The 14,457-nt window shown below is 43.5% G+C and overlaps 1 protein-coding gene and 1 long non-coding RNA gene across 3 annotated transcripts; one reads left to right on the top strand and one right to left on the bottom strand.

Annotated features, from left to right (window-relative positions):
- Nucleotides 1–4,946: 4,946 nt before the first annotated feature.
- On the bottom strand, nt 4,947–6,720 carry LOC26527259. 2 transcript variants are annotated; one of them, XR_001449464.3, is made up of 3 exons: nt 6,037–6,720; nt 5,618–5,905; nt 4,947–5,531 (listed from the first exon to the last, which is right to left on the bottom strand). It is a non-coding gene; the product is annotated as an uncharacterized LOC26527259 (long non-coding RNA). The 2 variants fall into 2 exon arrangements; XR_006357136.1 differs by having other exon boundaries at nt 5,618–6,720.
- Nucleotides 6,721–11,865: 5,145 nt separating this feature from the next.
- Nucleotides 11,866–14,097, top strand: LOC6577721 (60 kDa heat shock protein homolog 1, mitochondrial). The gene has a single exon (XM_002003635.4). It carries the CDS (start codon nt 12,005–12,007, stop codon nt 13,919–13,921), a length of 1,917 nt encoding a protein of 638 aa, XP_002003671.2. The 5' UTR covers nt 11,866–12,004; the 3' UTR covers nt 13,922–14,097.
- Nucleotides 14,098–14,457: the final 360 nt, after the last annotated feature.

Below are 14,457 nucleotides of genomic sequence, written 5' to 3'. Positions count from 1 at the left end.
ATGGTCCAGTGCCAGTGGCAGGGCTATAAATAAATGTAGCTCATCCCGCGCAGAGAAGAGCAGAGCAAAGGGCTTGGCGACCCGGTTTTCGCATGGGATGCCAGCCCGACCGACTGACTGCCTGGGCCTGGCTGCCTTTTGCCATCGATGCTCGCTGCTTTCTGCTTGCTGCGTGTGGCATGTTGCCTGCTGCAACTTGCTGATGCCCTGTTTCAGTTTCTAATCGAATCGAAACCTTTTACCCAAATGTTGCCTACAGGCGCTTAGTCGCGCCCGGCGACTTTGTTAGCTAAAAAAATATCGTGAGCCCTGTGTGCGAGCAGGGCTGGCAATTGTTATCAATGTGTGTGTGTGTGTGCCACATGCAACACACAACCTGCAACATGGCTATGTTATTGCGGCTTCTAAATGCTGTTCGCCCATTCGAAATTGTTCTGTTAAAATCTGTGCGCTGCGTTGACAATGCCGCAAAATGTTGCACAGCATCATCCTAAGGGCAAGCACGACAGTATGTGTGTGTGTATGTTGCGCTCTCGCTCACACGGCAGCCCTTTGCGAGAGCATGTCTGGCTGCTACAGGCCCCCCATCCACCCCGCTTCCCTTCGCTCAACAAACCCATGCAAGTCAGTCGCTAGGGCGAGTACACACACACACTCAAACACACTCTCGCTTGCATTCATGCAAGCATAGCTACATATGTACATATTTATGTATATGCTGCGTCTATGTTGCCGTCCCTCACATACATACATACAGGCATAATACATACATATGTATATATGTCGTGCGTCGTTCTGTTCTTTTCTGTTGCTGGTTTTGCTGGTGCTACAAGCGCTGTTTCTGCTGCTGTTCGCCTGTTCGTGCGCACCATCGAAATTTCACATGTAATTCCCACGGCCTGAATTTTCCCACACAAAGCGAAGAAGAGGAAGCGAAATTCAACAACAAAGCGACATACGGGCGATTGGGACAGACAAGAGCGGCAGCAGCAGGCAGCCGCAGCAGCAGCTCACACAGGCAGGCAGACAGACAGACACACACAAACACACATACAGACAACATTTTTTTATTGCACTCAACGTGGTCCCAGGGTCGCTGCTCGCTAATCGGCTCGTCTCCTTCTTCACAGGCACACACACAAACGCTGCCACGAACAAACATACTCACACACACACACACGCACGCGTATATTTCTTTTCTTTTTTTCGTTTTGACATTTTTTTCTTTGAGCCACATTTTTGTTTCGACAGGGATGCAAGCGCATAGGCTATGTAAATTATTCCAAATGCTCTTTCATACCCTTTCTATAGCAAATTATAAAAATATCGCCTAATATGTATGTATCCTATGTATCATAGTAATAATGAGAATAATAATAAGAAGAATTAAAGGATATTCAATATTTGGCATTATAGCTTATTATTATAGTGTCAAATTTATTAATACAATATAAAATTCTTAAATTGGATAATATACATTAACATTACTATTCTTAATATTATAGTCTATTTTCATCATAAAAATATACACACTACTGTAACATAACCTCAAAAACTCACTCAGATTTCAGGTTATGTTTACTTAACCTTAAAATTTATGTGCATATGTATCTTTTAAGATTATTGTCCATCCAACCACTTGACCTTGGAATGCACTTCTAATAGTCCATTTACCTGCGCTGCTTAACAGTTCCCAAATAAACTAAAGAGCATAATAGAAGGGCGGGAGATGGGTTAGAGTCCGAGTCAGATTCGTGTCGCCCTGACATAGCATAGCCGTCATTCCAGTTATTTTTAACTGCATCGCCAGCTTCGGCTACTGCACTCCTGGTTTATCAATATGTTCAAGGATTTTTTCGTGCTTCCAGGCATGCCATTCCTTGTCCATATATGTAGTCACTGCGTGCGTGTCTGCATATGTGTGTGTGCTTGTGCGAGTTGATGCCTTCAATTTGGCAGCCTGACTTGAAAAGTCATGAGCGGAACACATTTGTACACACAATTGAGTGCCTCCCAACGTAGTGATGTTAGAGTCAGAAATAGAGAGAGAGAGAGAGAGATTGTGACTGTGCAAGGTGCGGGCGTGTGGGAAAGAGAGGGAGGTAGCTTAGTATAGGATATTTTGGCAGCTCTTAGCATGTGTGCTACATTTGCTGCTATCCTGTGGCCCAAACTCAGCAGGAGTAACAAAAAATGCGCTTAACGAGCAACTTTCCATACACATTGGCTCAAAAATACACACATACAAACATATGTACATGAACAGAGTCAACTCTTGCTCAAACCAAAGCTCAAATTTCATATCACTCGCAATAACTTAATGCATTTAAAGCGTCATATATGTATGTAAGTACGCTCAAATCTAAGTGACTGCTTGATGCCCTCTAAATCAGCTGCAAATGCTCCTTAATTATTGTGTATTATGTTAATTCGATAAATAGATTTATTATTCTACACATTCAAAGTGTAGAACGTGAAGATTCAAACCAAATTTAATGTGCCCAACATGAAAATGCTGAACTAATATACTCTTGATTACTTTATTAAGAGAGCATAAACGAGGGAATAGTTATGTATGTATATAAATGTGATCTGTAGAGTATTTTATCTCAGCCATGTGCATTAATGAGTTACTTGCAAATGTTTAATTCAAATAGTTTAATTGCCAGCTAATATCTAAAAGTTAGCTTTACATTTGTACACATTTTGTATTAATGTATTGTATAACTGCGATATTATCACAAAAGTTTATTTACATTAATATTTGTGTATCTCCTCGGCAAGGGTGTTGAAAAAGCTTATTCTGCATTAAATGGCTTCGCTTCGACTTCTTAAATGACATGCAAACGGACATACATACATACATACATCTGCTACTGTACACCATTTGGCGCCATTTCCTCATCGGCAAAGCTTTCGCTAAGCAAACTTTTTGCCACACAAGCGCACGCTCGCTACTCACACTGGCTCACACCACACACAAACACGAGCACGCGAGCGAACACATAATCTCGCACACATGCACACACACACTCACATGGCCAATTCACACTCATTTCAACGCAACGAAATGAAACGGCGAATGGGCCGTCGAGTGAATGTCACGGCGAGAAATCTCTCAAAGCTGCCTGCTCGAAATGCTGAATGCCTGTTCATTAGAGTCCATGAATTGAAATTGTGTGCAACGATGACGGCGACCGCATGACCAAAAAAAAAACAAAATAAGAAAAAAATCGCGGCTTGGGAATGGGAGGAGGCGTTTTGTATGTGTGTTGGGTGGTGCGGCGGATCAAGTGTTCAATTACGAGTGAGCCACTGTGTGTGTGTAGCAGCAACCTAATGGCGCTTGAAATCCATAAGCGCTCAGAGTTGAGTGCCTGCCTGGGCTTGCGCACCGCTGGAACTGGAGCTGGAGCTGGGTTCGGGAGACTCCACGCTCCGTCAATTCAATTTGCGCGCGATTCGCTTGCGCTTCCAAATGAGAAGGAAAAATAAACTAGAGCAACGAGCAGCATCATTTAGATTTAGACCGGAATAGTAGCAGGCGCGCAGCATAGCTTGGCCAGCGGCCCGTAGGTACATTTTTGTTTGCCGTTGGAAGTGCAGCATATGGACATCTCGCTCTCAGTCACTCTAGTGGTTGCACTCGCACGCATTGCACTTTGCCTGTGAGCTTTTTGCGTTGATGTTTGGCGGTAAATTCAAAATCGAGTATTGCAGGAACAGAATTTGTTAAAAACAATAAAAACAACTTCGCTTACTTGTGAAAATTTATATTTAATACTGAAAGATTATTTACTACATTTAAATTTGGTCAATAACGATACGGTTGACATTACCATAATATATATATACATTTGATTCGATATTATTTAGATCTTTACAACTTTCTTAAATTAATTCATTTCATCAGCTGTTTTGACTTGTGTACACAAACAGCAGCGTTGCCACTTAACTAAGTATAGGGATGCCAGACTGCTAGAAACACATAAGCACAGCCCAACGAGGCTGCCAACTTGCGTACAGTTTGGCGCGCAGTTTGAATGTTGAGAACTGATTGCATTGTGCGCCTAATTGCATTTTATAGCACAACAAAGTGAGCGAAGGCTCAACAACAAAGTGTAATTTAATTGCCCAAGCAACAGCAACAACAGCCACAATCTTGCCGCGATGATGAATGAATGCAATTTGTATTTAATCAATAAGCACGCCCCGCAGTGTTTTAAATCAGCGCACAGCGCCGCTTTACGGCTTAGCGCCAGCATCCGCAGCATTCCCTCTGTCTCGCTCTTCCTCTTTCTATCTTTCTCTTTCAACGCATCCGTGCAGAGTTAGGCAATTTTAATTGGATTTGCATTCACAGTCGCTGCTCGATACCCGTTTTCAAGCACACACACACACATACGCACACTCAACTGTTGCCTTCCTCTGGAGCTTCCTCTTTCGGACCTTTTGCTTGGCCGTCGTACGCCTCTGGCCTGAAACATAAATTTATTTTTAATTTACTTATGTATGCGCGACTTTGGTAGGCTGCCCTGCGGTTGTTTGATTTGCGAATTAAACAGCGTGCAGCAAAAAAAGAGGGGAGCAAACAAAATTAAGGCAGCGGCTCGTTAGCGCTCTTGCAACATGTCAGTGGCGCTGGCTTTTAGGGGTAGGGGCTGGGTTGTGGCATGTTGGGCAGTTCTGAATTGTCATAGGCCAGATCAAATGACAAAATTAGTTTAGAGTTTTTATAGAGCTATAAGTCAACTGAGCGATAAGAATGTCGAAGGCGAGCAGAAGAATTTTATAAGGCATCGAAACTTCTAAAAGTTCTTTTAAAAGTGGGCGTGTCACCCATCAATGTTAACAAACAGTAATTATAACGCAGTAAAATTCTGCACACGAATATCCTGTTAGAGTCATTATTCGAGATTGAAATGTAGAATAAAACGTAAAAGAGGTTAAAAAATTAAAAATTAGTTTTATAAAAAATTTGTGCTCATGTTTACTACCAAAATGTTTAAAGACTTAGTTCCAAACATACATTTATTGTTAATACGCCCATTCACGATATCATACGTCTCATATACCCTATTCGAAATGCATGCAGGGTATAGAATATAAATCTTGTATACATGTAGCTCGTCTCGACTAATGCACAACGGCCCCAAATCAATCTGCAGATGAGTCCCAGCATCTTCCACTCAGCGCGCCTGTTTCATATCGCCACCTTTCTCTCTCTCTCTCTCTGTCTCTTTCTTTGTCAGTCCCTCTCACTTGTGCCGTTGGCCACACAAACAGCGTCTCTGGCAATTTAAAAATCACATTAAATTAGTCAGCAAGAAATCAGCGCAACGAAACCATCAACAAATCATCTCAAATTAAATTCATTCAAGAGCTCACAGCTCCAGCTCCAACTCCAGCTTGAGTTAGAGTTTTACATTTTGAGTTTGGCCTCAGCTTCATTCATGCTCCGTGCGAACGGGTAGCACTTGCTCAGCAGCGGCTCTCTCCCTCTCTCTGTCTCTCTCTCTCACTCTCTATCTCTGCTGGGCAATTAATAAAAATGTAAATTCAATTAAATTTATATGACAGCAAGCTGTCAGAAGAGCTCAAATTAAAAATTACTAACAAGACCAGTTACCAACTCGCAGTCCACTCAACTCCAGCTCCACTTCGGGCCAGGCTTAATTAAAAATCCAACAACTGCGCGCCTAAGGCAGACGCTGAGCCAGAGACAGAGGCAGGGTCAGGGGAGCAGTGGGACTGGAGCCGTGGCCAGTTGCTCAGCAATTCTCATTTGCGAGACTTCAATTTGAGTGACGTTCGGTGGCCACCCGAATGCTTGGGATGATGCAGCGGCTGCTGCACATTTGCGAGGTAGCCAACTGCCAGTCAGTCACCAAAAAGTCGAGATGAGCTGGATGGATGGATGGATGGATGGATGGATCGCAGTTTTTGCTAATAGCGGAAGCGTTGCGGGGCCGAGGCGGCTTGCCTCGGCGGACACCGCCTAATAATTAATAAATTAAAAAACAAAGTAACACGCACATGACATGAGAGAAACGAGCCAACAGTCGAGGCTGGCCCAGAGCCAAATTAGCCGCACACACACACACGCACACACAGAGAGAGGGAGAGAAAGGATAATCAAATGCTGATTTATGGCAATTTGTAGTCGAGTTCAGAGTCGACGTGGCACATCACTTCCGGCGCGACGGCAGCTGTGTGAGGTCCTGGCGCTCAGCTGACCCTCATCCTCATCCTCATTCCCATCCACATCGAGTTAGAGTTTATGTGAAAATTAGTAGCTAATTTGCGCTGTCATCATTATTGTGTGTTGTGCAAACATTTGTTTGACTCGACAACGAGCGACTGATCCGATCGTCCGAGTGTCCGACCGAATGAGCTCGTGAGAGGCGCATAGAGAGGCGGGACATGCATATAAATGAGCAAGCATGACGGCGCACCGAATGGACCCACTGAATCAGCCACTGATCAGGTACTCAAGCACTCGGATCATGTTAGCTGCCGTTGATTGCGGCCGTGTGTGCTCCATGTTCATAGATTGTTATTAATACAAAGTTTACAGCATTCGCAATGGACCTCACAAGGAAACACTAATCAACCGGCTTAAGACTTCGAGATGGATTGATTTAGTGTTACAAATTTGTATTTGATATGTTAGTTTAGTTGACTTTTCTACATATTTTGTACATTATACTTGTATATTTCAGAAGGAATTCTCCAAGATATATGTACTAGTTCAGCGTTTTGGTATTTGGTATTTGGTATTTTTCATTTCCACCTCCTCTCCTTTCACCTGATCACCATACATTTCAGATTAAATGAATAGCTATACAAATTCTTAATGAATAACCATTTAAAGACCAAAAGCAAAAGGTAATTGAAATGTGTTGCACAGTGTTAATGAAATTTTATGGCTACGGGAAGACACGCGCATCTTGATCGCCATGTGATGCCATATTTAAGAAGCTAACGATCTGCCGAACAGTCAATTAATATATATCAAAAATGCATATTCATGATGTTTTCGGGCTTCTCTCTCACTCCCTCTTGTCGTTTACCAGCCCACGCAGTCGAAAGTTAAGCGGAACGAAACGAAACGAATCAAGAAATCAATAGACCAGCATAATAAGCTAAGCAGCAGCAGTTGCCTCAAGGGGGCGTGGCATAAATTTAAATTATGTTGATTAGCTAAATGAATGGGTGGAGGGGGGAGCGTTTGGGTGTATTGGGGGCATCACATCAAAATGGGCATAGCTTATGATTATAATGACGAATAAGCCTAAAGCCAAAGTCAAACGAAAGACTTGAGAAACGAACTTGTTTATGCAAAAATCTGTTCTTTTTTTTTAGCCATAAATTAACTCATAATTCGCAAAGACTTATAAACGAATGCTTATCAAATTAATTAATTAGTAGCCGCTGCTCGAATATCAGGAATGATTAATAGATTAGCCAAGTGAAGGTTCAGCCTGGTACGAATTGACAGGTCATGGGTTAATTACGATCCGAGAGGCTGTCCGAACAAGCTACAACAGCAGAGCTTAGTTGGTGTATGCTGAAATGCGATTTGATTTCCGTTCCGCGTCAAGTTCAATGACAGAGCATCGCAACAATAATACACTCTAATCAAATGTCTGACCCTCAGAAATCGAATCACTTTTTGGATTAACGCGCAAAATGAAAGATTTTAATCACATTAGGCGCAATTTTGTGGACTGAATACGTGTTCGCAACCGATTTCCGGGCAAATTGCTTTCGATTATTTTGGGAGAGACAACGAGCGCTGCGATTGCAATAAGAATTCTTGAGAGAAGGCGTGGCCGGTGCTGTTTCAAAGCATCAATTTGCAAAACTCCAAAGCAATTTATCGAAGCACAGCGCAAAATAAGCTGAGGATTATCACTGCAGTCTCTGCTGATTAGCTGCCTGCAAAGAATACCTGAAAAATATAGTTAAATCATATAGTTAAATCATAGTAATTGCAGATGGACATAAACGTAGTTCTACAAACAGATATGTTATATTATTATATTATGTTAAATTTCTAAAGGACTTATCTAAAATATCTAAGAGAAATAGTGTATTGTGAGAAAATATGAAATAAATAGTCAAAAATTCACAACGCTTTCATGAGCACTAAGCATAGTTAGGGTATAGATAATAAAGAATTCTTTGCACTAATATAAAATTGTAATTATTGCGTAAGAAATTGAATATTTTAATGTTTAGAGTTAAAGTAGATACTTCACTAATAAAGGTGCTTGTTTCTATGCCTTTAATAAATTTTTCTTCATAAAAACATGACATTTCGATGTCCCAACTACATATTTAGATGCAAAGGAAATACAGTCTTATTTTGCAAAAAAAAAAAATAAATAAAAATAAAATAAAATAAATAGTCGTACATTATAGATGTGGATTCTGCTGGCAAGTCTTTTACTTAGAAACCAAAAATATACCTCTTTGGACTTAGACAAGTAGTTGCCTTGACATTTCCCCTGTTGGCCAATATTAAAATGTGTAAAAACATTGGCATATCAATTGAACAACAGACAACCAACATAAACACTCCAAGTTGTAGGCGCAATTAGGTGCACGCCCATTCACGCCCACGCCAACAAAAATAGTGTAAAACGAATTAAATTTTTAAAAATAATTTTGATATTTATATATACATATTTACATACATATACATATGTAGATTATATGTATATATGTACATGTATACAAAACTCTAACAAACTGGAGAAAAACGAAACTTATTCAATTACCCACTTTGGATAGCATATGCATTCAAATTAAATTATGTAGCTGCAACAACTACAACTACAACAACAACGATTGGTAATGGCAATTACAGCTATAAAGCCGCCAAACACGAATCGCGTGCAAAAACAATTTAAAAAACAATCAAAAAGAAATAAAGCAAAAAAAAAAAACATCAATGGCAACATAAAATACCATAGACCGAGACCTCTAGCCAAGCGACAGCTCCACACTTCTGTGCATTTGCAGTTACGTTTCGGTTGGCCAACACCCACACTCACACACACACAAACATTTGGCCACTTTACACTGGCCCCAACTGGTAAAAGTTTAAGTAAACAAAACTTGAGTGGAGCGCTCGATGCCAACCCTGCCAAACACTGCCCTACACTACTCTGCCAATCTGCTCTAGCCTGACTCTGCTCATACCCTACATTATGTGCAGATTGGGTATATTGTAGCAATTAAGTTGTGTATGGTAACTGCATAATCATAAAAGTCTTAAAATCAAGTATTAATAGATTAATTATATGTAATATATATTTTAAAATCTATATAGTTTATCCTTAATATCTAATTATATTGCTCTAAACATTGCTCTTAATTTGTTTAAATTTCTTTGATTTTTTCACGCTCAGCTCACCTAGCAAGTGCACTCTCTCTCTCTCTCTCTCTCTCTCTCTCTCTCTCTATGTACCCTCTCCCTATCTTCTTCTCTCCTTTTCTACCCACGTCTTTTCACAGAGTATTTGCACGTCGTATATGCCCGAAGCATTCTGCCTTTATTAAACTTACGTTTCATTTTGATTTCATGTAAATTGCCTGTCGACGACACAACACCAACAGCAACACCAACACCATAGCAAAAGCATGCATTCACACACACACACACGCACACAGATACTCAGGCACTCCATGCGGCTCTCTTTGCGTGCTTTGTGAGCATGCGACGCGCTGATTGGCAGACGGCGCTGAGCGAAAAGGGCGGCGCTTCAGAGCGCCACATGAGCCCGAAAGACAGAGAGAGAGAGAGAGAGAGAGAGTGCACTTGCTAGGTGAGCTGAGCGTGAGAGGAGAGCTGACTGCGGCAGGTGTCGCCGTAGCAATTTGCTACTTAACTCGACGCGTTGCCAAACTAAACAAATTCGAAACTCGACTGCCGCAGATTTTAAATGAGATTCGATTGAGCACCCCCTAGAGAGCGGCAAGGGGACAGAACGAGAGAGAGAGAAAGAGGGAGAGAGAGGGCAAGCAGGAGAATGACGAGTGCAGAATGCCGACGGCACAGCGAAGACTGTTTGAAGCCAATTAGATATAACAGTTAACCAAGTCTGGACGCTCGTTTTTGGTCAAACTCTTAATAATATTAATTTAAAATATGCATTGCTAAATGAGTGTCGCAGCATGGCAGACCGTATGATACCATGCCATAGCGTGGCATAGCATGCGATGCCATACGCTCCATACCAAGTAGCTGACACCTTAATAAAATCGAAGAGCACTCTTCTTCGACAGAATCGCCAGTTGCCAACTCGTTGAGGCATGCTGCAAAAATGACTATTTTTGGTTGAAGCTGCTGCTGCTGTTGCATGTGGAAACGGATGGATGGTTGGATGGATGACAGGCCTGCATGCCAATCACGCGTCAATTGCACTGACCATTGCCAGCTATTTAGGTAGCCAGCCGCAAGTCCCCATTAAGGCCGCTGTCAACGTTGATGAGTTGATTCTGTCGCTGACAGGCGATCCTTATGCAGGAGCCCAAACTGTTACGCTGATCATTCGCAAATGGCAAGCGTTTCACACAAATTAGAAATCAACTTGCAACTCAGTTCTAGTTTTTCAAATTAATTCAATTGCTGTATATATGCGACAGATATCGTTATTCGTGATTCGTGATATTATAAAGACTAATTTGATATCTCCAATCTGCGAAGGCTTATATAGTATTCTCCTAATGAGTGAATAGCTTTGGTTATACGAGTAGGAATCCCACTACAGGAATGAAGGATCTGAATATAAAATAAATTATATTATTTTATTTATTTATTTTTTTTTTTACAGTAGACAATTTTATAAATTTTATGTATTCAAATAAAGGTGTTCAAAATTATAATAACCTAATAATTTACTAATAATTTTCACAGATATAATCGATATACTCAACATAAATTTCTTACAAAGTATTAAGCATTATAATTTTTATAATATATTCGTCATCCATCGTCATCTATTTTGGAGTCATCACACTCCACATAAAGTTGCTTTAAATGACCCATTGAATAGTCCAGTTCCTGACCCCACTCACTCTTCCACTTACTGTGACTAATGCGCCGAGAGAGTCCCGGGGGCAAACGCCGCTTATCTATGGGTCTGCAGCATATGTTTCGGTCTACGGTATATTTGACTTTTTTTCGATTCTTTTCGGCTCTAGTCGATTTATGACGATCGTTGTTGGTGTTGTTGACTGTACGTATTAGGTGATATCGTAAACTCCAAAGCTGTGATAAAACCATTAACAATTTATTAGCGTGTTCGAACTTATGTCAGCCATTTGTAGTTAGTTATGCGATCACGTGAGTCATGTATTTCTCTATGGGTGGCATGCGTCTCGCTCTCCAATGCGCTCTCTTTCTCTTTGTGCGCAATAATGGGGTAGGGGTTGCACTTATCAGCCTCCAATTCAATTAAGCGAACAATCAATTATGATTTGTCACGCGAGCTCCAAAAAAAGCACAAACAAAGAAAAGAAAACAACAAAAAATAGAAAAAGGTTTGCGATAGGAAAGAACACAACACCCGCACAACCTTGGGGCTGCCTCGCCATAGAATCCCGTCTTATCACGTGGTGCGGGACTCTCGTTTTATGTTTGACATTTCTTAATTATTGATTCTATGTTTTCGCTACCTTTTGAAGATTGAAACATGTGTTCTGCAGCCCCGGCTACGAAACGGAAATGAAATTAATTGGAAAAGTGCGTATATACGAGTTTCCCAAGCACTCCAGCAACTTTTCCAAAGCTCTGTTGCAAGCAGGCTAAGCCTCTAACGTCCCATGTCCCACATCGAGACAGGCACATCTCGTTCACATTTATCGTGTTCAAGGAGAGAGAGTCGGTGCTAGCATACGTAGAGAAATATATATACACAAAAGCTCCTGTAAAATATATTAGAATTTTCACAAAATCAGAGACTAAACTCTAAAGCAACGTAGACCTTTCGAAATGTTTCGTTCGTATGTACGGAAGGCCGTTCGGTCTAGCCGGGCATTCGCCCGGGCCTACTCCAAGGATGTGGCGTTTGGTGCAGATGCGCGTGCAAGGATGCTGCGCGGCGTGGATGTACTCACGGATGCTGTCGCCGTCACACTGGGTCCTAAGGGACGCAGCGTCATATTGGAGCGACCCTGGACCTCGCCTAAAATAACGAAGGACGGTGTCTCGGTGGCGCGTGCGATTTCTCTGAAGGATCAGCACATGCAGCTGGGCGCTCGTCTGGTGCAGGACGTCGCGGACAATACGAATCAGTCGGCCGGCGACGGCACCACAACGGCAACCGTGCTGGCTCGTTGCATTGCCAAGGAGGGCTTTCAGTACATAACGAAGGGTGCCAATCCAGTAGAGATACGACGTGGCGTAATGCTGGCCGTCGAGCATGTCAAGCAGGAGCTGAAGCTGATGTCGCGTACGGTCGAGACACGGGAGGAGATTGAACAGGTGGCCACGATTTCGGCGAACGGCGACACGCAGATTGGACGCCTCATTGCGGATGCAACGGATCATGTGGGCCGCACCGGCACCATCACCGTCAAGGAGGGCAAACGGCTCAAGGATGAGCTGGAGGTGCTGCAGGGTCTGCAATTCGACAAGGGCTACATCTCGCCCTTTTTCGTGAACACGGCCAAGGGCGCCAAGGTGGAGTACACCAATGCCTATGTGCTGATCACACACAAAAAGATCAATTCGCTCAAGCAGATTCTGCGAGCGCTGGAGCAGTCGCTGCGACAACGCCGTCCCCTGCTCATCATTGCAGAGGACATTGATGGCGAGGCGTTGAACGCTCTGGTGCTCAACCGGCTTAAGCTGGGTCTGCAGGTGTGCGCCGTCAAGCCGCCTGCCTATGGCGAGTACCGCAAGCAGCTGATTGGAGATATTGCGGTCGCCACGGGCGCCACGGTGTTTGGGGATGACGTAAACTATGCCAAGATCGAGGAGGCCAAGATTGATGACTTTGGTCAGGTGGGCGAGCTGGTTGTTACCAAGGACACGACCATGCTGCTGCAGAGCCAGGGCAAGCCGGAGCTGCTCAAGCGACGCATCAAAGAGCTACAGGATGAACTAAAGGATCCTGCAACCAAGAACGAGCAGAAAGAACGCCTACGCACTCGCATTTCGACGCTGACCAATGGCGTCGCCGTCATCCACATCGGCGGCACCAGCGAGGTGGAGGTGGGCGAGAAGCGGGACCGCGTCACCGATGCCCTCAACGCTACACGAGCTGCCATCGAGGAGGGCATTGTGCCTGGAGGTGGCACTGCTCTACTCCGTTGTATACCCCGCCTGCTGGAACTGAATCCGGACAATAAGGACTTGAAGCATGGCATCGACATAGTCGCGCATGCTCTGCGCGTGCCATGCCTGACCATTGCAGCGAATGCCGGGGTCGACGCCGCCCGGGTGGTGGCCAATGTGATGAATGGCGAGGGCGACTTTGGCTACGATGCCATGAAAGGTGAATACGGTAATCTCATCGACAAGGGCATTATTGATCCCACCAAGGTGGTGCGTACGGCCATACAGGATGCGGCTGGCGTTGCCTCGCTGCTGAGCACCACCGAGGTCATCATCACCGATATCCGCGATAAGGATCCCCTGGCTGCTCTTAATGCCGCCGGTGGTGGTGGTTTAGAGGAAGCTCTCGGCGGCATGGATTTAGGCGGCATGGGCGGCATGGATGCACTATCTGCGTTGGGCGGCATGGGCGGCATGGGTGGAATGGGTGGAATGGGCAGAATGGGTGGCATGGATGACGTGGGGGAAATATGTAATAAGAGTAAGGCCGCAGAGATGAACGAGGCAGTTCAGAGTATTCCCGGTATGGAGGATGTCACGGTACATGATATTGATAGCACTCAGTTGTAGATGTTGTTCGTCGCCTCTTGCCTTACATCTCGCTCTCTCTCTCTCTCTCGCTATCCGTCCTTATGTGTATATTTTTTAGCCCTATATTACTTTGTGTGTTGGAAACTTTGTTTTTGTAGTTGTGAATGCCAAATTCTTGTTTTGCTGCCCGAATAAAAGAAAAATTGTTAACAGTGCACCAAATGGAGATCTCAATATGAATAAGGGAATTGCTTTGCACCGCGGACGTCTACAAGATGTGACCCAGTGAACCTGCGTTTGTAATGCTATCAATAATTAAGTGCTGCTGCCACCTCAGCGGACAACAGACAACGGGCCAACTGGACGCGACGCGACTGCTGCTCGGACTGGGACTGGACTGGACTGGACACATGGACAGCTGATGAGGCCGGGACATGGGCTGCTTAATAAGCGGCGGCTGCTGCATAAATTTCAACCAAAAACAAGAGAAATCCATCCACAATTGATAGCAACGAACAGCGATCTCTCTTCATAGTATTTGAACTAGTTCCGAGTTGCCTTTGCCGGGATCGACA

Source organism: Drosophila mojavensis, unplaced genomic scaffold (assembly GCF_018153725.1).
Source record: "Drosophila mojavensis isolate 15081-1352.22 unplaced genomic scaffold, ASM1815372v1 contig_36, whole genome shotgun sequence".
Lineage (NCBI taxonomy): Eukaryota > Metazoa > Arthropoda > Insecta > Diptera > Drosophilidae > Drosophila > Drosophila mojavensis.
The sequence above is the reverse complement of the archived record's forward strand: the minus strand, read 5'-3'. Positions and strand labels throughout refer to the sequence as shown.